The sequence below is a fragment of the Heterodontus francisci genome, chromosome 35 (assembly GCF_036365525.1).
Source record: "Heterodontus francisci isolate sHetFra1 chromosome 35, sHetFra1.hap1, whole genome shotgun sequence".
Taxonomy (NCBI): Eukaryota; Metazoa; Chordata; class Chondrichthyes; order Heterodontiformes; family Heterodontidae; genus Heterodontus; species Heterodontus francisci.
The window spans coordinates 40,449,072-40,473,588 of record NC_090405.1 but is presented as its reverse complement, the minus strand read 5'-3'; the positions used below and the strand labels follow the sequence as shown (position 1 = coordinate 40,473,588).

Here is a 24,517-nt window from a genome sequence, read left to right as displayed (position 1 = left end):
GGTGAACCTCTTCCTCCAAGTCTTGCACAAAGATGCCTTCAAACTCTCAACTCTAGCTCCATTTATCACAATACATCTGTAGCTGTCCTTCAATCACTCCTTTTTTTTTTTTAAATATTTTTTCATGGGATGTGGGCATTTATTGCCCACCCTAAATGCCCTTGTGAAGGTGGTGAGTGATCTTCTTGAACCCCTGCAGTCCATGTGTGGTAGGTACACCCACAGTGCTGTTGGGGAGTTCCAGGATTTTGACCCAGTGACAGTGAAGGAACGGCTTATAGTTCAAGTCAGAATGGTGTGTGGCTTAGAGAACTTTCAGGTGGTGGTGTTCCCATGCATCTCTTGTCCTTCTAGGTGGTAGAAGTCATGGATTTGGGAGGTGCTGTGAAGGAGCCTTGGTGAGTTGCTGCAGTGCATCTTGTAGATGGCACACTGTTGCCAGTGTCAGTGATGGAGGGAGTGAATGTTAAAAGTTGTGTTGAGGATCATCCTTTGTCCTTATTTTCAGCAAAACCTACAAGGTTAGGGACCCAGTTAGTTCCTACATCAAATTCCCCCGATGGTCAGTTTGCAGCCTCAATATTAAGTGTTCCAACATTGTTGTCTTTTTTTGTTGACCAGTAAGTAGATTTTTTTTTTTTAAAGTCTTGAGGAAAGAACTTTAAAATTAAAGTCTGTCAGATTACTGCAGTCTTTTTTTTTTTTCCCTTTTAGGGGGTCTCCTTGGTGCACCAGTGGAAGAGGACATTCTGGATCAATTGCTACCAGTAGATACTCCAGTTAACACACACACACCTTTATCAGAGCAGCAGACATCGCTGTCTCTGAGGGCACCTTCATCTTCAGAACTGTCATTAACCAGATATCCAGCTGTAACTGAAAAGGCTGGCAAGCAAGAATTTGAATTTCCATTTCAAACTGCTGGCAAATCTCTAACCGCAGCTGTAGGTTTAAGTATTAATGACAGTGAAATGAATCACTTTTTGCAAAGTAGAGCATTGGAAAAGAACACTGCATCTGACACAGAAAAATCGTCCACTTCTAGCACACAGTTGCCAAATGTAATATCAAACTTGGTATCTGCACAGCCAATAGAAATGGTATCTAACCACTCTAAGCATATGGTTAACACAGGGGCCAGACCTTTAGAATTGGTATCTACAAAGTCTTTCCTACCTGGGTCATCACTGGAGACTTCAATTGCAGGTGAGAAACTAACTTGGCACAGAGAGGTGACCACTTCCATGATTACATTTTCAAACCAGCCTATGATCAAATCTGAGGGATCTCCATTACTGAATATAAAAGGCAATTTGCAAAATTTATCTGCACTTGACCATACACACCTTATTGATGAAATGGAGTCTCTCACTGTGCCTTCAGAAGGTGCTGAGTCTAGCACGTTCAAATTGACATCAGTTGACCAAACAAACAAAACTAGATCAGGATCCATATTGTCCACAACTGTACCAATTCTTCATGCATTTAGTTCTGAGTCAGACTTCACAGCACATTTGGAAACTGATGTAACCAGCTTGAACTCTCTATTTAAACAGCTGTCTACATCTTGGTCTGCTGGCTCTATTGGGTCACCCAGTAGCTCAGTGGACAACTGGCAATTACCAGATGTGTCTGAGGATGAATACTCTACAGCTGCTTCATCTGTTGGGACCAGCAGGCTGCCAGATGTGTCTGAGGATGAATACTCTACAGCGGCTTCATCTGTTGGGGCCAGCAGGCTGCCAGATGTGTCTGAGGATGAATACTCTACAGCGGCTTCATCTGTTGGGGCCAGCAGGCTGCCAGATGTGTCTGAAGATGAATACTCTACAGCGGCTTCATCTGTTGGGACCAGCAGGCTGCCAGATGTGTCTGAGGATGAATACTCTACAGCGGCTTCATCTGTTGGGGCCAGCAGGCTGCCAGATGTGTCTGAAGATGAATACTCTACAGCGGCTTCATCTGTTGGGACCAGCAGGCTGCCAGATGTGTCTGAGGATGAATACTCTACAGCGGCTTCATCTGTTGGGGCCAGCAGGCTGCCAGATGTGTCTGAAGATGAATACTCTACAGTTGCTTCATCTGTTGGGACCAGCAGGCTGCCAGATGTGTCTGAGGATGAATACTCTACAGTTGCTTCATCTGTTGGGGCCAGCAGGCTGCCAGATGTGTCTGAGGATGAATACTCTACAGCTGCTTCATCTGTTGGGACCAGCAGGCTGCCAGATGTTTTTGAGGGATACTCTAATGCACCTACCAATTGGCCATCTAGTAACTCTGAGGCAGAATTTTCCATGGTAGTGCCACATACGCAGTCAAGTATTTTAGAGGAAGAATTCACTACTAATGACCTGCCTAGTAGCTCTGAGGAGTATTTCTCCATAACTTCATCTCCCAGCTTTCAGCCTAGTGCTTCTGAGGCTTTGTCATCTACTCTCAGCAACTGGAAACCAAACTTTCTTGAGGAATCGGTCACTTCATTGCACAGTACAAACTACCAGGATCTCCTTACAAGTTCATCAGCTAATGGTATCATGGAACCCCATGTGTCTGAGGTGGAGGTTTTTACATCTACACTGAACACTGTTGGAACTAATCCTGAAGCCGCCAGTTTTACAATGGAGTCGTTAACTTTGCATTCCCATATCGAGCAGAGTACTTCAGTTATCCGCAGTCCCCTTCTATTGCAGTTTGGAATCCTGAATCGAGCCTACAGAGATTCTTTGAGTAATAGCTCGTCACAAGCCTATCAAGAGCTAAAGACTGTTGTGAAAGGAACTGTAAGTATGCTGGTTCTAAAATAAGTATCTGTTTCAAAACTGTTGAACTATAATCTTTAAGAAATGGCCTTTAGAAGGGTGCCACTTTTTTTCTTTTGAAGTCCCTGGGGGGGGAAACAAGTCACGTGCATTGCTACAATTTTATCAACTAACTGCAAAGGATAACGTACTCCCTCCACTTTCTCCCCACTGCATTAAGTGGCTTCTTGTCCATAAAATAGGACATTGAAGTCAGTAGTTACATTAGTTTTCCTCCAGGTTGAAGGTGCCTCTTTACTGGTAGCGTCTTTGTGAGCAAGCAATGAGACACTATGCTGCAGTGTACTGGGTGGCTATACTGCTCCCTGCAATATACATGTTCATGTTCTTGAACAGAATTAATACTTGATGGAAATAATTAAGGTTATTGGTGGAGTGGAACTAATCAGATGGCTCTTGCAAAATGTAAAGATGATGGGCAAAATGGTCTCCCAAGCTGTGATTCAAAGATGAATTTAACTGAGCCATAGATCAACTGTAGGTTCATGAGATTTGGAGGAACTGATGTTCCATCCGAATTGTATTCCAGCAACCAAGAAGTTATACTGTGAATTGTTCCAGAATTCTCTAAGGTGCATTAGGCAAGATGCCAATCTTTTTATTGATTTACACAGCTGACAACTATGGACTTGCTTATTTCAGCTGGACCCCATATTTCATGCTCGCTATGGTGACAGCTTTCTCCAAACCAAGATTCTTAGTTTTGCGTAAGTAGAAATTACTTTTTTTTTTTTTTGCAGTTTTCATCTAGTTGGACTCCAGCTGAATGTAAGACTTGTGACCGGATTGCTTAAAGACTCTGTACTTCTGTAAAGAGCAAGTTGATTTCATTCAATGATTCTTTTCAGCTAATTTTGATTTGTGCCCAATATAGAACCTTCTAATGTGTCCTGTGAAAACTAGATTTGCATTTAGTACAGAGCAGTGCCAATTGTCCTTCAGATGAAGTAAATGTTAGTCAAGTGAGGAAGGGTCGGAGGGCTTCTGTCTTCCCCCTCCTTGTTTGACTGCAACAGGTTTAATTAGTGAATGTACTGCCCAATTCAGTGGGTGTTTGGTTCTTATCAAAGCTTTCAAACTGGAATGGGGAGAGAGCGAGACCAGGATGCTTCTAGATGCAATCCCTATCCTGCCTTTAAGTGTATGATATCAGTTGCATGTCAGTTTTAGATCCATATCTACTAAAACTGGTGGGAAAGGTTGAGAAATCTCGTGCTGGTTTGCATCAAGTAAAGCTTGGTGTCAGCTGACACCATGTTAATGGTACTACAGTTGGCTGCCTAGGCTAAGGAGTGAAAACCAGTTAGAACTTGTTTGACTACCAAATATGATTTGAGCTTTATAGCTGACCCTGTCCAGGCCTTCATTCTCTGCCTGATGTTTCCTATCCAAGTTACTGTACAGTGGCCATTATTGGTTGGATAGTGAAAAACTCCCTCTTGGGGGGGAAAAATTATTGTGGCAGAAGGAAGGGGCACTATTAAGAGGCAACTTGAGTGCAAGTTTTATGAATTGCAGTGTTTTTTTTTTTTGTTCTATTTATTTCTACTCTAATGTAGTTGGGGTTTACTTGCAGAACTGAAATTACTAGCAATGATGGAAAAAAACAACATTTTGTTCGGTGGAATTGAAGAGGGATCATGTTAATTCTACCACTTGACAAAATGGGCCACCTGCTTGTTCACTGCTTAACTGTATTGATGTGATCTGAAGGGTGCATTTTGTTAAAGATCTATTTGTTATAGAATGGTAATTTGTATTGCCTTGAAGGCTTAATTTTGACCAGAACTGGAAATTTATTTGATCCCAAAAAATCAATGCTTTTAATACAAAGCCAAGTAGTAAAAATATTATGGATTCGAAACTCTCAATAGCTCTTTACCATGATGTGCAGGAATGGGTCAGTTAAAGTGGAGAGTGAAGTGGTGTTCCAGGACAATGCTGCCCTGCCCAGTAGTTCTGATATTGTTCGAACGGTGCTTACACATGTGTACCATAAAGACCTGGTTACAACTGACTTGGAGATCAATGCCAGCTCTGTTGTTTGCAATGGTGAGTGATTTCGACAACTATTTTCTTTTCATCCTTTTACATTTTAAAAGTTGATAATGTGGTGTCTGCTGTGTTGCCTTCTTATCCAGAAGGCTTGAACTTCAATCCAAATTAGTTAGTCCATCCATGGAGAAACTACTTTTTTTGAAGAAAAACAGGGAAGTGTTTCAGCCCATCACAAATAATTAGGGAGGAATGCTGTTTGGAGTAGCTTAAATTTCAAGGGCAGGTATGCCTAAAACCTAGTTAGTATAGTAAACTTAACACTCTCTCCATGTAGTCCACTAAACTGTCATTAAACTGCTGGGTGAAATTGGCTCTTGGGCTAGCAATAGGATTCAGAATTGCTGGCCTTTATTCTTGCAGACTCCAACAGTGAGTCTGCATGCAGTTGTGGTTATCTGTATATAATCAGAACTCTCAGTTGTAATAAAATCACAAGTGAATAGAGAAAACATCCTCGTCATTTTATGTCGACTTCCAGAAGTTGGATATTTTTCCGTTAAACTTGTGTTTGAAATTCTTTGCCAAAGCTAATGGGTTCCATCAATTTACATGAATGTTTCAATTGTGAAAGTATTGAAGAAAAGTGCTTGAGATTTCTGATCTGCAATATTGTCCACTTGCTTTAAGTTGCCCTGGGCCATTGGCACATTAGGTGAAAAACTTTAGCAATTCAGAACATGTGAAATGTTAACTGTCTTGTTCTTGGAAGATTGTGGAAGATGTGCTTTTTCAGTCCTAGGGAAGACTGTAGGAAAGTTCATAGTGTTGCACCATATCTGCACAGTAAGACACCAACATCTTAGCATATTTACCCTATTAAAAATGCAACACAATGCAATTTGTCAGGATTATTACACTAATTTGATGCATTGTGGTGCTACGTTCTTGGCAGTAACCTTCTATGCCATTGTATGACTCTTCTTGCTATAGAATAACATTAATTTGGCTGATCAGTCCTTGTTAATTTGAGCTTGCTGTTGCTTTTTCACTTTCTTTTTCAGGTTATAACCTAGCGAACTTGGAGCCTGAAAAAATGCTCATTGAATTCACTGCTTTGAGCACAGGGTTTGGTCCATGGTCTGCCGAGGTAGCGTTTTATCAAGAGCTGCTTCAACGTATTAGCAGTTGGGTATGTATTCTCTGCCAAATATCGCTGAGTAACTTGAAGTTTGGTATCTTATTTTTTAAAAAAAACTTCTGTTGGCTTATAGGGAGCTTAAAGTTTTCCCATTAGTACATTGGAAATAAGGACTTGTATCTGTAGTACCCCTCAATGCACATTATGTAAATTAATTCTGCTCAACTTGCATTTATATAAACCCTTGAACTTCAAATATCCCAAGCCAACTGCTCAATGAAAGTTTTTTTTTAAATTAATGTGGCAATTCCATTAATCACTGTCTAATCAACTCCATCTAAACTCTCTCCTTTTCAGGCATATTGTACAAATTGGCTAAGGAAGGATTTTTAGTATGACTTGATTCTCTCCCATAGTTTAATATCCTTGTTTTGCACTCTTGAGGATGTGGGTCTTGCTGGCAAGGCCAGCAATTATTGCTCATCCCTAATGCAACTGAAAAGGCTTATTGGGCCACTGCAGAAGTGTTGGGAGATGACCATTTTGGTTTGGGACTGGCATCACTCAAGCCAAACCAAGTAAGGATAGCAGGATTCATCCCCAAAGGGTATTAGTCAACCAGTTGGGTTTTTGACAATCCAATAGCTTTATTATAATACCAGTTTTTATAAATAGAATTCATATTCTCAAAACTCCAATAGTGGATTTGGAGTATATATTGTCAGATTGTTCATTCAGGCAATTGGATTACTGGTCTAGTGGCATAACTAGTATGCTATAAATATCCTCCTTTTCTCAATAAAGCACCTCTTTTGGTATTTTAAATATCAAATATAAACTGATCACGTCAAGCCTGGGTATGTGAAGGGAGTTGAATGTTGTCTGCAATTTTTAAGTTTATTCAAATAAGTAATCCCCTCCTATTCAACTTTCTTGCCTCAATTAAGCCCAAGTAAATAAAACTGCACAATACTTTTTTTTACACTCTTGTAGAATTCAAATTTTAAAGCTCTGTTGCAAATGGCACAGTAGAAATTTTTCTATAGTCTCAAATTTTTTGTCTTGCAAGGTTCTGGAAACCCTGGAGGAAAAGTATCTGGTCCAAGGGTTTAATATTGGAAGAGTCATGTGAGTATGTTTTCAATTGAGCAAGATGAATGGTTTTGAAGAATGCAGCCAAGGCTACAACTGTTCATGTAAAGTACCTTTAAAAGTTAGCTATATCACTGCTTTGACCAACTCAAAGCCCTGAAAGAGGGGCCCTTTTGGTGCATGCAATTGCCTGTAAATTTTTAAACTATTTTACTAACTAGTCAGCTGCCCTTCATAATGCAGATGTCAAACATTGCTTTACTCCCATTGAAACATTTCCTGAAATGCAATGTTATCAAGGAAGTATAGGATGAGGATAATGTAACTTGATCCAGGGCCTCCGATATGGCTGTGCAGTAGGGTGACTTCACAAAGGTTTAGAGCTTTAAAACTTTTAACCAATACTCTTTGTGCTGTCCACTTTTTATAATGAGCGCTAAGATTTGACTGTCAATGACTAAAGGAGCTGGTCCTTCATGAAAAAGGAAGGGAACTAACATTGGAAGTATTAAATATTGTCCAAAGAGATGTCTTTCTACTGAGATATTTATGGTTTGTTATAAAAGTTTTTAGGAATTTGTAAACTGTGCAGCTGAAGCCTTTTGCAGCCATCCTTGACATTTTTAAAATTTGTTTGTGGGATGTGGGTGTCGATGGCTAGGCCAGCATTTATTACCCTGGAAGGTGGTGGTGGGCTGCCTTGAACTGCTACAGTGCTTGATATAGGTACACCCACAGTGCTGTTGGGAGTTACAGGATGTTGACCCAGCAACAGTGGGAACAGCAATTCTAGTTCCAAGTCCAGATGGTGTCTTGGAGGGGAACCTGCAGGTGGTGGTGGTCCCATGCGTCTGCTGCCCTTGTCCTTCTAGGTAATCGAGGTCGTGGGTTTGGAAGATGCTGTCGCAGGAGCCTTGGTGTGTTGCTACAGTGCATTTTGTACAGGGAGGAACAAAACCTATTGTCTAAAGTCGCAAACAATGGAAACTCATAGGAAGGAAATGGATGGTGTAGGCTGAACTTGCAACCCACATGCAATTGACTGGCAACTGGAATGCATATCCAAGACTGTGCCCTTTTTTGATATAAAGAAAATCACTTGAAAGGTGTAGTATCAATGCTGAATGGCTAAGGGAGGTTTTCTAGCTTGGGAGTCAAAGTAGCATTGGTTCCACATGACTTTCAAAAATAGTGATCATATTTCATGGCAAATCTTGTTGCCATGAGCACCTTGAATGTAAAATATCTGCACCTAGTTATGCGCTGAATTTTTCAAAGCTGCAAATATTCTAGATGAATCACTGCATGGCTGAATAATCTTGCCAGGCAGTAATGAAATGTTCCTTCAATGATTACTCCAAGTTTAAATAGTCAGTTAAATGACTTAATGGCAAACTGTCTATTGTTGGTGATCATTCAACCAAATGGCCAATGCTGGGAGATTGTTCAATTACTCCACTGGACTGGAAACAAGTGTGCAAAAACTCCATTTGGTGTAACAATAGGCCACTTCAAAGCCCCCTCGTCTAATGCTTTTAAGAAACGGTGTTTTGAAGTATGTGATCATAAAACAATGTCCCAACCGATAACTAGCTCCTTGGTTTGTAAATAGCATAATGGTTGCTGAAGTTGGCTTGCTTGAAAAATAACTTGCTTCTGCATTCAAATGTATTGGAGTAAAATTGTTTTGAGCCTTCAAATCTTTTATGGTATCTAAATTGACCTGTAGTTGTATATGGTACAGTAATACATGGGTTGCCATATTAGGAACTTCCAAGTTTAGATCTTTAAAGATGACTGTTAATTGTATCAAACTAGATTGCTCCATTTGGGTAGGAAAAAATTAAGGTTGGAGCATTGGTAAGTCTGTAGATTTGGGGTTTGCCAGCTGTATTTAACTATTGTATGCTTGCAGACGTATCCAAGGAGATGTGAATATTCAGGGAACAGCACTCTTAACTACCCCTGTACATGTTGATGGTGCTGAGGCATTGCTGTTACTTAACAATCTTGGTAATAATTCTGTGGATCTGAGGTCTCTAAAAGTAAATGGTAAGTTTCATGAGTTAACATTTTGAGGCTTCACTGAGTTGCCTGTGATTCTTTATTATAAATGTACTTATCAAGTATTGGGGCAAGAATTGAACATTTCCATCAGTGCACAAAGTCCAGTATGATCAGGCTTCAAAAATTCTACTTGAAGATGAATGTAGGATATTAAGAGCTGGAAATACTCAGCTGGTCAGGCAGCATATGTGGAAACTGTTTCAGATTATTGACCTTTTCTCAGAACAGAACTGGCAAAGCTTAGATATGTAATGGGTTTTAAGCAAGAAAAAGGGGGAAGAGGTGAGGAAAGAAAGAGGGTCTCGGTGCAAGAAAGGGATGACGAAAGGCTAAAGGTGATACTGGGACAGTCAAGAAACAAGATAGGTCTAAAGGAGCTGTAAATGGCAACATGTGTTGGAGACTGAGAAACTGGGAGAATGGAATAGTCCTCAACAAGTTGGATGGGAAGAAGTGTAATTAAGGTAACTGGGAGCCAGTGGTCTTGTATAAGATTGCTGGATGTGTTCAACTGCTGGTTGCAATGTCCCTTGCAATGAGTCAACTGCTCTGACTCATAACCAAGATCATGTCTTACTTTAGTTGGCATCCTTCCATCCACAAAAGATGGACATGCAGCAGACAATCCATTTAGGTGAAGTGTCTACTCTTGGTGCACCTTTGATGGCTGAGAGGCTAGTACTGTGACAAAGTGCTGCACGTGAAGCTTCCAAATGACAAATGTTTTTGGCATTAGCTTGGCAACAGGTGCTGTAGCCACTGGTCATTGTGGCAGTGCCCACCACTTGACAGGATGTCACCATATCCCTCTGCCAACTAGTGACTGCAATAAAAACAAGAAATGCTGGAACCACTCGGCAGGTCTGGTGGCATCTGTGGAAAGAAGCAGAGTTAACGTTTCAGATCAGTGACCCTCCTTCGGAACTAGCAAATATTAGAAATGTCACTGCTTATAAGCAAGTGAGGTGGGGGTGGGGCAAGAGATAACAAAGGAGAAGGTGTAGATTGGACAAGGCTGCCTAGCTGACCAAAAGGTCATGGAGCAAAGGCCAACAATATGTTAATGGTGTGTTGAAAGACAAAGCATTAGTACAGATAAGGTGTTAATGGATTGAAGATCAAGTACAAACATGAAAAAAAAACAGTGGGTAAGCAAACTGAACAAACTAAGATGAAATGAAATAAACAAAAAAAAATGGAAAAAAGAAAAAATAACAAAATAAAAGTAAAATGGGGGCCCCGTCATGCTCTGAAATTATTGAACTCCATGCTCAGTCCAGAAGGCTGTAGTGTGCCTAATCCCCAATACCTCACTATAATGAAAGTCCTTTAGTATGTGACCATCTTCCATTCCGTGGACATGTCTGATCCACTGAAGCCACCTCTTTCTTTGATTAGTGTGAAGACAGTTGGGAGCTTTGTCCTGCCAAGATATACCATAATGTCTTGCTTATCGAAGTAATTAACTGGTCTGGTTATCAAATTGACTGGTTCAATTTCTGTGCCAACTGATGGCCAGTATTTCTAATTGCTGGAGTTGATTGGTTTTAAGGCACAACTGCAATTATTCATGTCACCACATCTGCAAACAGTGATTTACTGAATGCAAGGTTGACTATTTCAAATGGTAAATGGTTTTTGACCAAGCTCCTGAACAATACTACTAACACTCTTTAACATCTCATAAGCATCAATTGGAATGAATGCAATGCCTTTCATACTGACTAAATTTGATGATAGAAACATATCTTGCCCTCATTTGCAAGAATTGTATTTGACTATCTGTACATTCAAACTCTTCTGTATCTGAATTTGTTAACAGGCCATTGCTGATGCAATGACCTGGAGGAGGGTGTAGAAGGGTGGGTCAGTAAATTTGCAGATGACACTAAGGTCAGTGGAGTTGTGGATAGTGCCGAAGGATGTTGTAGGGTACAGAGGGACATAGATAGGCTGCAGAGCTGGGCTGAGAGATGGCAAATGGAGTTTAATGCGGAAAAGTGTGAGGTGATTCACTTTGGAAGGAGTAACAGGAATGCAGAGTACTGGGCTAATGGGAAGATTCTTGGTAGTGTAGATGAGCAGAGAGATCTTGGTGTCCAGGTGCATAAATCCCTGAAGGTTGCTAACCAGGTTAATAGGGCTGTTAAGAAGGCATATGGTGTGTTAGCTTTTATTAGTAGGGGGGTCGAGTTTCGGAGCCACGAGGTCATGCTGCAGCTGTACAAAACTCTGGTGAGACCGCACCTGGAGTATTGCGTGCAGTTCTGGTCACCGCATTATAGGAAGGATGTGGAAGCTATGGAAAGGGTGCAGAGGAGATTTACCAGGATGTTGCCTGGTATGGAGGGAAGGTCTTACGAGGAAAGGCTGGGAGACTTGAGGTTGTTTTCGTTGGAGAGAAGGAGGAGGAGAGGTGACTTAATAGAGACATATAAGATAATCAGAGGGTTAGATAGGGTGGATAGTGAGTGTCTTTTTCCTCGGATGGTGATGGCAAACACGAGGGGACATAGCTTCAAGTTGAGGGGTGATAGATATAGGACAGATGTGAGAGGTAGTTTCTTTACTCGGAGTAGTAAGGGTGTGGAACGCCCTGCCTGCAGCAGTAGTAGATTCGCCAACTTTAAGGGCATTTAAGTGGACATTGGATAGACATATGGATGAAAATGGAATAGTGTAGGTCAGATGGTTTCACAGGTCGGCGCAACATCGAGGGCCGAAGGGCCTGTACTGTGCTGTAATGTTCTAAATTCTAAATGCTAGCTCACTCATTTGAGTTGATATCTAACTGAAAGATGTGATGCAAATAAACAGTACATGGGAGCCATTTGTACCAGAAACTTGATTTATCTCTGGAAGCTTAGTCCAACCAATTACAATGAACATAATGGAGGGACTTGCTCTGAGGATATAAATGGATAACTGGCTCCTATATGCTGTGAACTTTTACATTTCCAAATTATCTTAGTCCCTACCAAATGCTGACCTATATAGCAATTAATGAACATGGCAAAATTGGCAACAGTTCTATGTAATGAGAATGGTTGGTTGACCTTTGGCTTCCATAAACCTTCCTGAAGACCTTTCCAACAGGTTAATACTGAAGGCCAACTTTTTAGCTTAAGAACTGGTAACATGTCAACCATTCTCCAAGCTTGTGGTTTCAGGTGCATAATTGGGTTGCTTCCTTTGTCAGAAACTGTGTCCTTGAGCATAAATGAGTAACCTGTCATTGGCCAGTGCTGGTCCCTTGTTTGAAGAAAATGGTGCTCTCTTCATATGTAGAAGTGAAAGTTGAACTGGTAACAGTAATCATGTGGGTTTGTTTTCCTTTAGAGTTAGGACTAACTTTTTATTGTAATTCAGTATCCTTGTATGCTTCAAATACATGGATCCCAACATCCTTTTAAAAGGTGGATAGCATCTAACTTGAGACCTGGAAGGTTTTTTCTATTATAAATTGCAATCGCATGCTTTTTTGACACTAATATTTATTCCTAGGGTCTGGTATGAACTTTGGAGTCCTTCCAGTTTCCTTTATAATCACCAACAGAGAATACAATACTACCCTGAGAGATTCACGATCTGCATATTTTTGCAGCCTTGGTAAAGCTGTGACCCAGGCAGTAAGTTCCAACAATTTTAATAGCTGGCTTCAAAGCCGACTTGCTGTGGATCCTTTCTTGCAGCTGTAATGTCTAGGACTCTTGCTTCCCTTCTGCTTCTGATGTACTATGACCATGACGTAGGTGAACTTGTTCTGCTTTTGCTAATCACTTCCCTGAATTGAAGTGATTTATGACTTTAACCCCTTATGACTAAACCAAATGAGGTGTTAATCCCTATTAATCTCAAGTTCAAACTAGACAAATTCCTATAGACGCTTATTTGGGTCCAAAGAATTGAACTAGTTTTCCATCAAAGGAAGAAAACTAACAGCATATTACCATCTTTTGGATAACCAGAATTAAAAAATAGGCTGTCATAAATATCCCAGACATTGGGGTCTGGGAAATGCTCTAATACATATCTCTCCAGCGAAAGAGAGAGGGGGTTCTTGTGGTTGTATACAGCATACTACGAGACAATTTATTAACATTTTTATATAAGAATTTAACATTCAGTACACAAGTGGATAAATATCGCTAACAAATATTACTAAGATGTAACACATAATCTTCTAACATAGAATCCAAAAATTTAACCTTGCTAATGTTACAGCAAAACATCTTTGAATATCCATCAAAATTTAAAGTGAACTTTTACCTTAAATTCCCCGAGTAAACCATAGGGCTTAGTGAGAAAGAGGAACTGAAAAAAATCAGTATTAGAGAAATGGCGTTGGGGGAAATTAATGGAATTGAAGGCCAAATAATCCACAGGGCCTGATGGTCTGCATCCCAGAGTACTTAAGGAAGTGGCCCTAGAAATAGTCTATGCATTGGTGGTCATCAAGATTCTATAGATTCTGGAACAGTTCCTACAGGTTGGAGGGTAGCTAATGTAACCCACTATTTAAAAAGGGGGGTAGAGAGAAAGCAGGGAATTATAGACCAGTCAGCCTGATGTCGGTAGTGGTGAAAATTCTAGAGTCCATTATCAAAGATTTTAAGGTAGAGCACTTAAAGAACAGTGGTAGAATCGGGCAGAGTCAGCATGGATTTACGAAAGGGAAATCATGCTTGACAAATCTACTAGAATTCTTTTTGAGGATGTAACTAGTAGAGTTGATGAGGGGGAGCCAGTGGATGTGGTTTATTTAGACTTTCAGAAGGCTTTGGACAAAATCCCACATAAGCAATTAGTGTGTAAAATTAAAGCGCATGGGATTGGGGGGAGTGTATTGTGATGGATAGAAAATTGGTTGGCGATCAGGAAACAATAGGGATAAATTGGTCTTTTTCCAAATGGCAGGCAGTGACTAGTGGGGTACTGCAGGGTTTGGTGCTAAGACCCCAGCTATTCAAATATATATATTAATGCTTTAGGTGAGGGAACTAAATGTAATATCTCCAAATTTGCAGATGACACAAAACTGGGTGGGAGGGTGAGTTATGAGGAGGATGCAGAGGGGCTTCAGGGTGATTTGGACAAGTTGAGTGGGCTAATGCATGGCAGATGCAGTGTGGAAAAATGTGAGGTTATCCATTTTGGTAGCAAAAACAGGAAGGCAGATTATTATCTGGATATAAACTGAGGGGAATATGTAGCAAGACCTGGGTGTTCTCGTACACAGGTTGCTGAAGGTAAGCATGCAGGTGCAACAAATGGTTAAAAAAAAAAAGGCAAATGGTATGATGGCCTTTATAGCGAGAGGATTAGGGTACAGAAGCGGGGATGTCGCTGCAAATATATAGGGCCTTGGTGAGGCCACACCTGGAATATTGTGTGCAGTTTTGGTCTCCTTTATCTGAGGAAGGATGTTCTTATGGAAAGAGTGCAGCGAAGGTTTACCAGACCGATTCCTGGGATGGCGGGACTGACATGAGAGATTGAGTCAGTTAGGATTATATTCACGAGTGAGGGGGGATCCCATAGAAACCTATAAAATTCTAACAGGACTTGACAGGGTAAATGCAGGAAGGATGTTTCTGATGGTGGGGGCCGGGGGGGGGGGGGGGGGGGGGGTTGGAGTGCAGAACTGGGGGTCATAGTCTAAGGATATGAGGTAAACCTTTCAAGACTGAGAAATTTCTGCCCCCCCAAACAGAGTGGTGAGCCTGTGGAATTCACTATCTCAAAGCAGTTGAGGCCAAAACATTGCATGTTTTCAAGAAGGAGTTAGATGTATCTCTTTGGTCTAAAGGGATCAAAGGGTTTGGGGCGAAAGCTGAAACCGGTTACTGAGTTGGATGATCAGCCATGATAATGAATGGCGGAGCAGGCTCAAAGGGCGGAATGGCCTCCTATTTTCTGTTTCTATTGAGGGTTCATAATCCTAATGTTTGCTTCAGAAGCTCATGTTTATACTGTTTCTAAGGTGTCATCTGAGCTTTTTAGCATATAGGTGTTGCCTTTGTTTTTCCTGCTCTTAAAATCCATATTTGGTAGTATCAACATCTCCACTTAATGTTTTGCTGGAATTCCCCTGCTCTTGAAGTTTTGAGCATTTATCTGGTCAGTGTTTCTAATTGGCTTTACTAGACCTCTTGTTTCTGTAATTACTATTCTATTTATTGTTTTATTATCTAGAATTGTCTTTTACGGTAGCTTGAACTGAGTCAATCTGTCTATTTTTGCCAACACTAAATTAAATTTTGTTGCTACCTCTTACTGATGTCAAGATATTTTAATGTTTATCCTCCAATTCCCTGGCAACAAACACTGAAATGGATTTCCCAACTTAAAAGCTGTTTCTGGTTCACATTCTATTGTAACAGGGACCTTGAAATTTCCAACTCTACCTTCTTAAAAGGGGATATCTGAGTCTTGAAAACTGACCATTTGTTCAATCTTTAAATATCTAAATTTTACCTAATTAAACCTATTATACCTATATTCCATCACAGAATGGTCTGCTTAAAGGACTGGCACAATTGCAACTGGATAACTGGTTGCAGTACTTGGTTTTACATGGGTGTTATCTTTTTATGTTGGGGAACGATGCACAAAAATGAATTGGTTAACTAAACATGTAAGTTGCAATACAATCAAAATGTTGCAACTATCTTGAGGTGGAGCAAGAACCAACTTCTATATTATATGGTTCTTTTATATTAAAAAAAAAACTTTAGAACCTTTCACTTCCTCAGGAAGTTCCAAAGCACTTTGCAGTTGATTTAAATTGGTGTAGTCACTGTTTTTTGTTGGCAAACTTGGCAGACAGTTTGATGTTTATGCAGTCCCTTTGCATACAATGCATTTTTAATGTGCATGTGTGCACATCTGAGCAATGGGTTGGACTAGACCTTGCAATATTTGTGTTGCTCTATCAACAATAGTTCATTACTTTCAGCTACAAGAATTGATGCATTCAAATTGCGCAGCACTTGGATCTAAGGCAGTCATATGCATTGGGTAGCACTATATGCGGTTTTGTTGTGTAGTGATCTGAATATGTGGGAGGGGAATGTGGGAATCTGTTTACTAGGTGTCACAAGGAAACAGTTTCCAGGATAGTGGGAGATTTGGATCCAATGATGAGTCAGAAACCTATCTGAATTTGTTAAAGCATATTGTATAGATGGCCAAATGCTGTACTGGGTGGAGTTTATAGTTTTGATCAAGCGTACAATTTTTTTCACCCAATGAAAAATTGGACTCCTCTCCTCCGCTGTCGCACCTGAGCATTTCCAATACCTTAATTTCCAGTATCTGTTTTGCTTTTTGAATTCTTCCACCCATCATTTTCTCACTGATGCTTTTTGATTCCTTTCTGTTGTACAGTTCCTTAACTACTAGATGTTCTGTTTTTTTGTTTTGTTTTTTATGAACCTAGATATGTTTAACTAGTAGCAGCATTATTTCAGCCGAGCTTAATCCTATCCAAGCATTCATGCTGGAGTATAATGAATGATGGGGGGGCGGGAACAGTGGAAATGGCTGACTTTTATCTCTGACTCCAGGACAGAGGCTGAATGTAACCTTTTACCACTGGACAACACAACAAACTTGGCACAGACTGGTCCTCTAATATAGAACCTTCCTACTCCACATGACTGGGTAATTGTGCCTTACCTATTGACTTAGTTAACCAAATCTCTCTGCACGTCAATCTGCTTTCCTTGACTTGGGGTAGTTTGTGTTGTAGGATCTGTAGATCCTATACTTTTTAGGGTGGAGTGGAGGCAGCAGGGGGGAAATAAGGCAGGAATAGAAAGTTCAGATTTTTATCATTGTAGCTGTGTGGCTTTTTAGATCACCTAAGGGCTTATGAGATGGAACATTGCATTTAATGCTTGGTTTGTCCCTCAAACTTCCAGACTGTCCCCTTAAGACCAGCTATTAAGATTTTTGCTTAGCTGCAAAAGTTTGCAAGTGTTTGATTCATGCATCTATTACTTTTAGTTGCGCACAATCCTGAAGCCAAAGTACAGCCACTTCATGCAAGCAGTGATCAAACAATTTGGGTAAGTGTTTTTTGTGGTTTTTCCAAACAGCTGTTCAATTCTTCTTTTTGCATAACTGTCTAATGGTTTCATAATGTGGTTTCATAATGTTGAAATGCAATGCCAGTTGGTTCTAATTTTGGTCTTGGTTCTCTAAGGGAGTTTACAGATCCTTCATCAACAGTTTTTAAATTTTGACTCGTTTTGAAGTGGGGAGGGGAAATTCAGTTCCATTTCTTCCTTCCCTTGAGTCAACAATGAGTTTGAGCATAAAAGTTAATATCATCGAAGTGGTGGACGAGCTTTGGTATCGCAGTGAAAATTACAGCTGAACAACTAATATAAGCCTACTCCCAATTTCAACTATTTGCACTTAAACGCACTACATGATAGGAATTTTGTTTAAAAATCAAATTTTAAGAGTTTGTGGACTTAGTTTTCTTTCAAAAGCAAGGCTAGCAGTCCTCGACTTTGTGACAATGCGCACAGGTCAACCCATCCGGCTAGATGCTGGTAAATTGTAGGCAGTTCCAGCAGCCTCTGCTGACCTCATGCTGTGTAGAGTGCTTTCATAAGAAGTTTTAGTCTTCAACTGGTATAAACTCAGCCAGCCTTGTAAGGGCAAATTTCTGATGTGCTATTTCCTACAGAAGAATACTTTCTTGGGTTCTGGAATTGCGTAGAACTTGCAGCACACATGGGGCATTCAGACCAACTGGTCTGCTTATGCTCCCCAGAAATTTCCTCTTGCCCTGTTTTCATCTAACTCTTTGTATATCCTTCTATTCCTTTCTCCCTCATGCTTATCTAGCTTGTCCCTCAAGACCTCTTATTCATGTGGTGGTGAGTTCCAACTGGGAAGTCTTTGTCTTCTAAACCTGATCTTTAATCGTATTAATTTACAGTATAAGTAGCTTGTCTAAACTACAAGTTTGTTCCAATATCAACTAGTGATTTAAGATTGACCCCTCTCAAACCAAAGGAGTGGGTCTGTGATTTCAACAGGTGATTTGGTATTCCTGAGCACTCCACCCACAAGGCACGAAGTGTTGAATGCATTATTCAACTCCATTGACTCGAAGGGCTTTTTGGCAGGGACAGATTTTGCAGTTGATGCTTACTCTTTCACTGTTGGAGGTAAGAGAATCTAAGCTAGTTAAGCACTTCAATTGTTTTGATTTAAAAGTGGAGTCAAAATAGCATCTAAACATTGACATTAATTTAAAGAATGGATTGTATGACCCCTGGGTTGGCATTTGTTGTCAGTTTTATTAGTTAACTTGGCATGTTCATATTGTGGGTTGACTTTATATGCTATAAAGACCTGTTCTAACTTGAGTTTTCTTCCACTTTTTTAAGGACCATCTTCATTGTACTCCCAGAATCCCATCACCCACTTTTTTTTTTGCCTTAGTATGCCACTTCCAATCCTGCCTCAGACTGGGTTTCTTGTCACTTCCCCTGTTACCAGCATGGTCCCTTTTTTTTTTGAATGGGTAGAATGTCACCTCCGTTACTTCTCAACTCATTGATTCAGACAGATTAGGTTGCTATGAAGTGCACTAAGGCAAACCTTGTCAAGTTCACAGATGAGCTGCCATGGCACAAAGATTGCATTGGCTTTCCTTTTTTTTTGTCTAGTTTTGTAGCCTTTGGAACAAGTAGGTGCCATCAATGGACAGCACTGCAAAAGAAATTACAATACTTGGTTTAAAACTTGCATTTACGATCCTGTTGGAGTGGGTAAATGGGAGAGCGTCTCATGTACTTGGAAGTTTTTCCTATAGCTCTAAAATAATAAATGAGCAAGACCATGGTACCTTTTTGGATGTAAATTATTGACGATCACCTGGATCATATTTGCTCTAAGATTTGCTGGCATGATGTTCAATGTGGTTTCAGGTGCAAGATGTTCCTGTTTGGGTACAGCATTATGTAAAGCTTTGTTCTTCATTCCATCTGAAATGGTTTTGGTCAGAATGGGTGAAATCTGTGCAGATGGAGCTTTCCAGTCGTTGGAAACTTTGTTTATAATATGACCATGTCGAACCATCAATTTTTATACTTTGCCTTACATTGGCAAACAAATTGGGTGCATACTAAAATGGAACATTGATTGTAATCAATACTTCCTTTTTTTTCTTGGCAAATTTTTATTCCTTTTCCGTTTCTACTGTGAAGGAATAGATTGTCCATTTCAAACGCCATTTGTCATGAGCCTAGAGATGTGTTGAGCTATCTAACTCATGGTGACATTGCGGTCAATTCTCTCCCCACAGGAATAACAAACTAGAGGACTTTTTTTTCTATTTACCTGATTAAAACTGCTTTCTTACCCTGAGCAAGTTCCAGAAGCTAAATTTGACCTGTTTTAAGCTATACTGAGCACTCCTTCAGTTTATTTACTGCTACTCAATAGCAATATTAGGGAACAATGGCTTTGAATTGCTGGCTTTCTTGAGACAAAGTTAATGAGCCCCAGTAGATACTGCAGCTAATTAGTGTTTCAGCAGTGTTTGGGGCTTGGTCGAAGAAAGTTTTCCCCCCCCCCCCCCCCCAGGAACCTGCTAGTTCCATGGGACTAACTGCACTGCGCAGTCAACCTCTGTTGCCATGGTTTCATGCTTTTTCCACATGACCTTATTTTTGTAATATGATGAAATTCTCAGCTGTATAAATAAAATTTCCAACTGCCACTGTTGCAACTTTCTTCCTTCATGGGTGTCAAATTGCATGGTGTAACCTAAACTAAAGTATTCTTGTGCCTCATCCTTGTGTTGGAGTTCATTTGAACTGTTGCGAATTAAACTTTTCATTGCTCTAAAGCAGGATTTAAATGTAAAGGTTAAAGATGCATGAGAATGATTTTGTCTGCAGGTCAACACTGTGCCCTAGGGATTGCATATTGAGTTCTGATGAAAGGTCATCGACCTGAAAAGTTAACTGCTTTTCTCTGCCAGACCCAAATATTTCCAGAATTTTCTGTTACATTAATGTACATTCTTAGATTTGGTGTAGTAAGGGCCATGCATATTCTATCCATTTAACAGGTGGTTGCAAGATTCCAGGGAATATCTTTTTGTAATTTAAGTTTTTTTTTTGGCAGGAGTTACTTTCTACTTTTTAAAAACTTCTATACCCAGAATCGGCCCCAAAATTAATAAACTTTGTGCTAATTTGGATCCCTCCTAGTTGAGGCAGCTATTTTAGGATCTGATCTTTAAGCACCTGAGCACCAATATATGGTTGCAGCAAAACAATTGCTGTTTGTCACCTTGCACATGAAAATATGAAAGAACTCTGTTCAATAGACATAACTCTAGTTTGAGCCTTCCACAAAAGGTGGAAAATAAGTTTTCTTAAAGGAATCCTCAAGTTGAGAATTGCCATCTGGGGTTTGTGGTGCCTTCAAGTCTGACCATTCTACTTTAGGGACAACAGCTACCCTGAACAGTAACTGCTGTCTTGCATTACTAGGTTTTACCTAAGCTTTCCTTTTTTTTTTGTAGCTTCCTTACAGGATCAAATGTTGCTCCTGCCCTCTGAGCTGGTGTGTATAATGCTTGATTCCTCAGATTGCACGTACCCTGGTAGCCATACATTTGTTTTATTCTTTCATGGGGTGTGGGCATTGCTGGCAAGGCCAGCATTTTGTTGCCCATCCCTAATTGCTCTTGACAACTGAGTGAATTGACTCGGCCATTTCAGAGGACAGTTAAGAGTCAACCACATTGCTGTGGGTCTGGAGTCTCATGTTGGCCAGACCAGGCATGGATGTCCGATTTCCTTCCCTAAAGGATATTGGTGAATCATGGGATTTTACAACATTCTGATTTTCGTGGAACCATTACTGAGACTAGCTTTCAACTTTTCCAGATTTTTATTGATATTTAAATTCAATTGAGAAATTCAAACAGCTACCATGGTGGAATTTTACATTGTCCTTTTTTTCCCCACTCCCGAACAAGTAGGCTGGTTGGTGGTGGGGGGGGGGGGGGGTGTGCCGTTCCTGATGCCTTCCTGCCTCTGCCGCAACTTTATGCGGGGTGGCAGAGAAATGGCCCACCCACCCCAGGTCACTTAGGCAATTAAGTAGCCAATTAACTGCCACTTGAGGGCTGCATTGGCTGCTGGGACATTTGCCGTCTGGCTGCCATTAGTAAAATACCAAGAATGCTGGCAGGTATAATCTGGCAGTCGTCTTGCAGGATGTTGGGGTGGGGGTTGCCTCCTGAACGGGCACTCCATGCCCCATGGAGGGCTGCCCTAAACAACCCCAACGCACACCTCAGGAGGTGGAAGGCCTGTCTCAGGCCAATTTAAGGGCCTGGAAATCTAAAGGTCCAGCAGCTGGTGGGCGGGGCTTCCTGCCCAACATCAAATTCCAGCTCCTATCCCCTGAGCATTATCCTGGGCCTCTGGGTTGCTAGTGGAGTGACCTCACCACTGCCACCGTCTTTTCCCCCTTTAGCTGGGTAGGACTTGAAGATCTTGATTAGATTTCTTGTACTATAAACTACTGACCTATTTCTTTTAAATGCAATTACAAATTATTGCAGCCCTTCCACTTATTTCCTTACTCTATACTACACAGATAAAACTGTGGGCAAAAGATATGAATTGCTTTCCTGTGTCCTCTGGGGTATAGCTTCCAAAGGAAATTAAATGCCAATTTTTAAAAATTATACAGAATCATAGAATGTTTGTAGCTCAGCGGGCCACAACCTGGTAAGTAAAGTGCCCATCTAATGGGTTTTGGGTGTGAATCCACTTAGTACTTGGTTTCAACATAGTGATAAAATTAGTCAATGCATATCAATAGTCATTTATTGAAGATGAGTTTCCAGGAGCTAGATTGGCACTGCCAGTCACATTGTCCCATTAAATTATTTTTTGCTCATTGCCCATTTTGGGAACAATTCATGGATCCTGAGCGCTGTTTGCCTTGCCTCAGCTGTGCAATTCAGTGTCTCTGGTAAATAATAGTTCTCATTCTCTTACTAAGGAAAATCTTGTGTTGGTCATGTCTGTCTAATCACTGAAATGGAGACCAAGTCATTGCTCCCAACTATGCACCGATTGCATTGCCCATCCAACAAACGAAAACAAAATACTGTGGGTGCTGGAAATCGGAAATAAAAAAAGTGCTGGAAATAATCAGGTCTGGCAGCATCTAGAGAGAAGCAGAGTTAACGTTTCAGGTCTCTGACCCTTAGAATCAGAAAAGTTGGAAATGCGATAGGTTTTATGCAAGTGAAGTGGGGGTGGGGGGGGAAAGGAACAAAAGGGAAGGTGAGATAGGATAGAGGGCGGGAAGGATTAACTGACAAGGTGGTCATGGGGCAAAGGCAAAGAGTGTGTTAATGGTGTACTGAAAGACAAAATGTTAGTGCTGGGAGAGGGTCAATGAGGAAATGAGCAACTCTATCCAACAGCACAAACATGAAAGTTTAAAGCAGGCACGTGGTTTTTAAAAAAAATAAATAAATAAATAAAATGGTCAGTCATGCTCTGAAATTATTGAACACTATGTTCAGTCCGGAAGGCTGTCACGTGCCTAATGGGGGGAAAACAAGGTGCTGTTCCTCGAACTTGTGTTGATTTTCACTGGAACACTCCAGCAAGCCATCCAATCCTGACTTTTCTTGCCCCACATATTTGGTGGATTTGCCTCTGCCTCACCCTGACTGGAAAAGCTGCCCTATACCATTGTGCCTTAGCTGGTTGTCTAGTTGATTCTTCCACTGCATTTTCCTCTCCTTCCCCTGCCCATCAGAAGGTCAAAAGTCACTGTGGTGCACGAAAGCTTTGATTTTTTTTTAAATCTCCATTCGCCTTTATTGCATGATCAACTTTGTTCCAAGTCTTGCACTGAGCACATTAATTATTTTAAGAATGGCAAGTCTTGCACCGCTCCGAGATTCTGCACTCGTGTAGCATTCTTTTGCACATTGCTAATTTTGTGCATTGCAGAACCAGTGCACATCCACTCTCCAGTGACTGTTGTGACCATCACTCGGATTCTGAATTCAGCTGGGTGACTTTGGTGATCAGCAAGGGCAACTTCATGCTTTTGATCAAAACTATGGCCACACTTCCATTTTCTCAGCATCCTTTTGTTAATGTGACCAACTTAGCACTGGGTGTATCTACCCAACATGGACTACAGTGGTTCAAGAAGACAGCTCACTACCTTCTCGAGGCCAATTAGGGTTGGGTAATAAATGCTGGCCTAGCCAGTGATGCCCACATCCCAGGAACGAGCAAAGAAAAACTTTGAAATATTTTTAAGGGGGTGTTTTATCTACCTTGAGTACTACATGAACTTGAGGCAACGTTCATTCATGCAACTGTAAAGTGACAACTTTGAAAGCATGTTGCGACTTTGTTCTCATGAGGGATCTGCCTCCTGTCTGCATAAAGCAGCGATGTCTATCTTGCTGGCCTGAATGGGGAAAATCCAGTAAGAAAACAGTTCCTGCAGTTACGGCTTGAGGTATGCGATCAGCTTTTTATATTTATCTTCAGCCTTCTCAAAGCAAGGCTTGAATATAAACTGGATGTGGGTCACCAGTGCATGGTCCAACCCCCATGTTCAAACGTTCTTGTTTACAAAGTAGCTATAGCATACACTCTAAAGACCAAGAACTTTGAGATACTAAGCTAGTTGTCTTGAGCTGCTCATTTAGCTGCTACTGGCCTAACTTTGTTACATAACAAGAATGTGGTTCAACATTCAAAATGTTGAAATACATTGGCACATCAATTTTCAACATATGGCCAAGACTTCAAACAACTGGATGGCATTGTCCATACTCCTGACTATAGAGAAACAATGTCTGCAGCTCCAGGGCTACAACCTGGAGTGTCAAATGCCCATCTAATGGGTTTTGAACATAAATCCTGTGATGAAAACCACACCTGCCAAGAATGAGGCATCTATTAATTTCTTGAACATTAATTTGAAACTCTTGCTGGACTGAAAATGTGGCTGCAGCTGCATTCTAATAGGACAGTGGTGGGAAACATTTGCATTCTAAGACCATTGCCTGGGGAAGACGATGGAACTGCTCCCCGATTCAATTAACCAAATGTCTTTTGACCAAGAGAGTGTGCAGGTCAGCATTCCAGTCCAGTACTGAGGATATCTACTAAGATTGAAGGAATCCACAAAACCTCACTGGGCAGGTTGTCCTGGGAAAAAGGAGCTAGTAACATGACTAGCCTGCTGGCCTAGGTTTGGTTTGAATTGTGTTCACAACAGTTTGAAGTCAGACTGCAACTGAAGTTGGAGAAAGGCCCTCACCCCATCCAAACAAGTTTGAAAGTGTACTGGGCCCCAATGAGACTAC

General features: G+C 40.8%; 1 protein-coding gene across 1 annotated transcript in view; it reads left to right on the top strand.

Annotated features, from left to right (window-relative positions):
- The window catches only part of LOC137350533 (streptococcal hemagglutinin-like), a 43,362-nt gene that overhangs the window by 7,004 nt on the left and 11,841 nt on the right, over positions 1 to 24,517 (top strand). Inside the window, exons 2-10 of the mRNA XM_068015193.1 lie at positions 715 to 2,780; positions 3,462 to 3,526; positions 4,714 to 4,871; positions 5,879 to 6,006; positions 7,025 to 7,083; positions 8,963 to 9,099; positions 12,619 to 12,743; positions 17,125 to 17,186; positions 18,148 to 18,302. Of these exons, the coding sequence (XP_067871294.1) occupies positions 715 to 2,780; positions 3,462 to 3,526; positions 4,714 to 4,871; positions 5,879 to 6,006; positions 7,025 to 7,083; positions 8,963 to 9,099; positions 12,619 to 12,743; positions 17,125 to 17,186; positions 18,148 to 18,302 (2,955 nt within the window). The remainder of the gene's footprint in view (positions 1 to 714; positions 2,781 to 3,461; positions 3,527 to 4,713; positions 4,872 to 5,878; positions 6,007 to 7,024; positions 7,084 to 8,962; positions 9,100 to 12,618; positions 12,744 to 17,124; positions 17,187 to 18,147; positions 18,303 to 24,517) is intronic.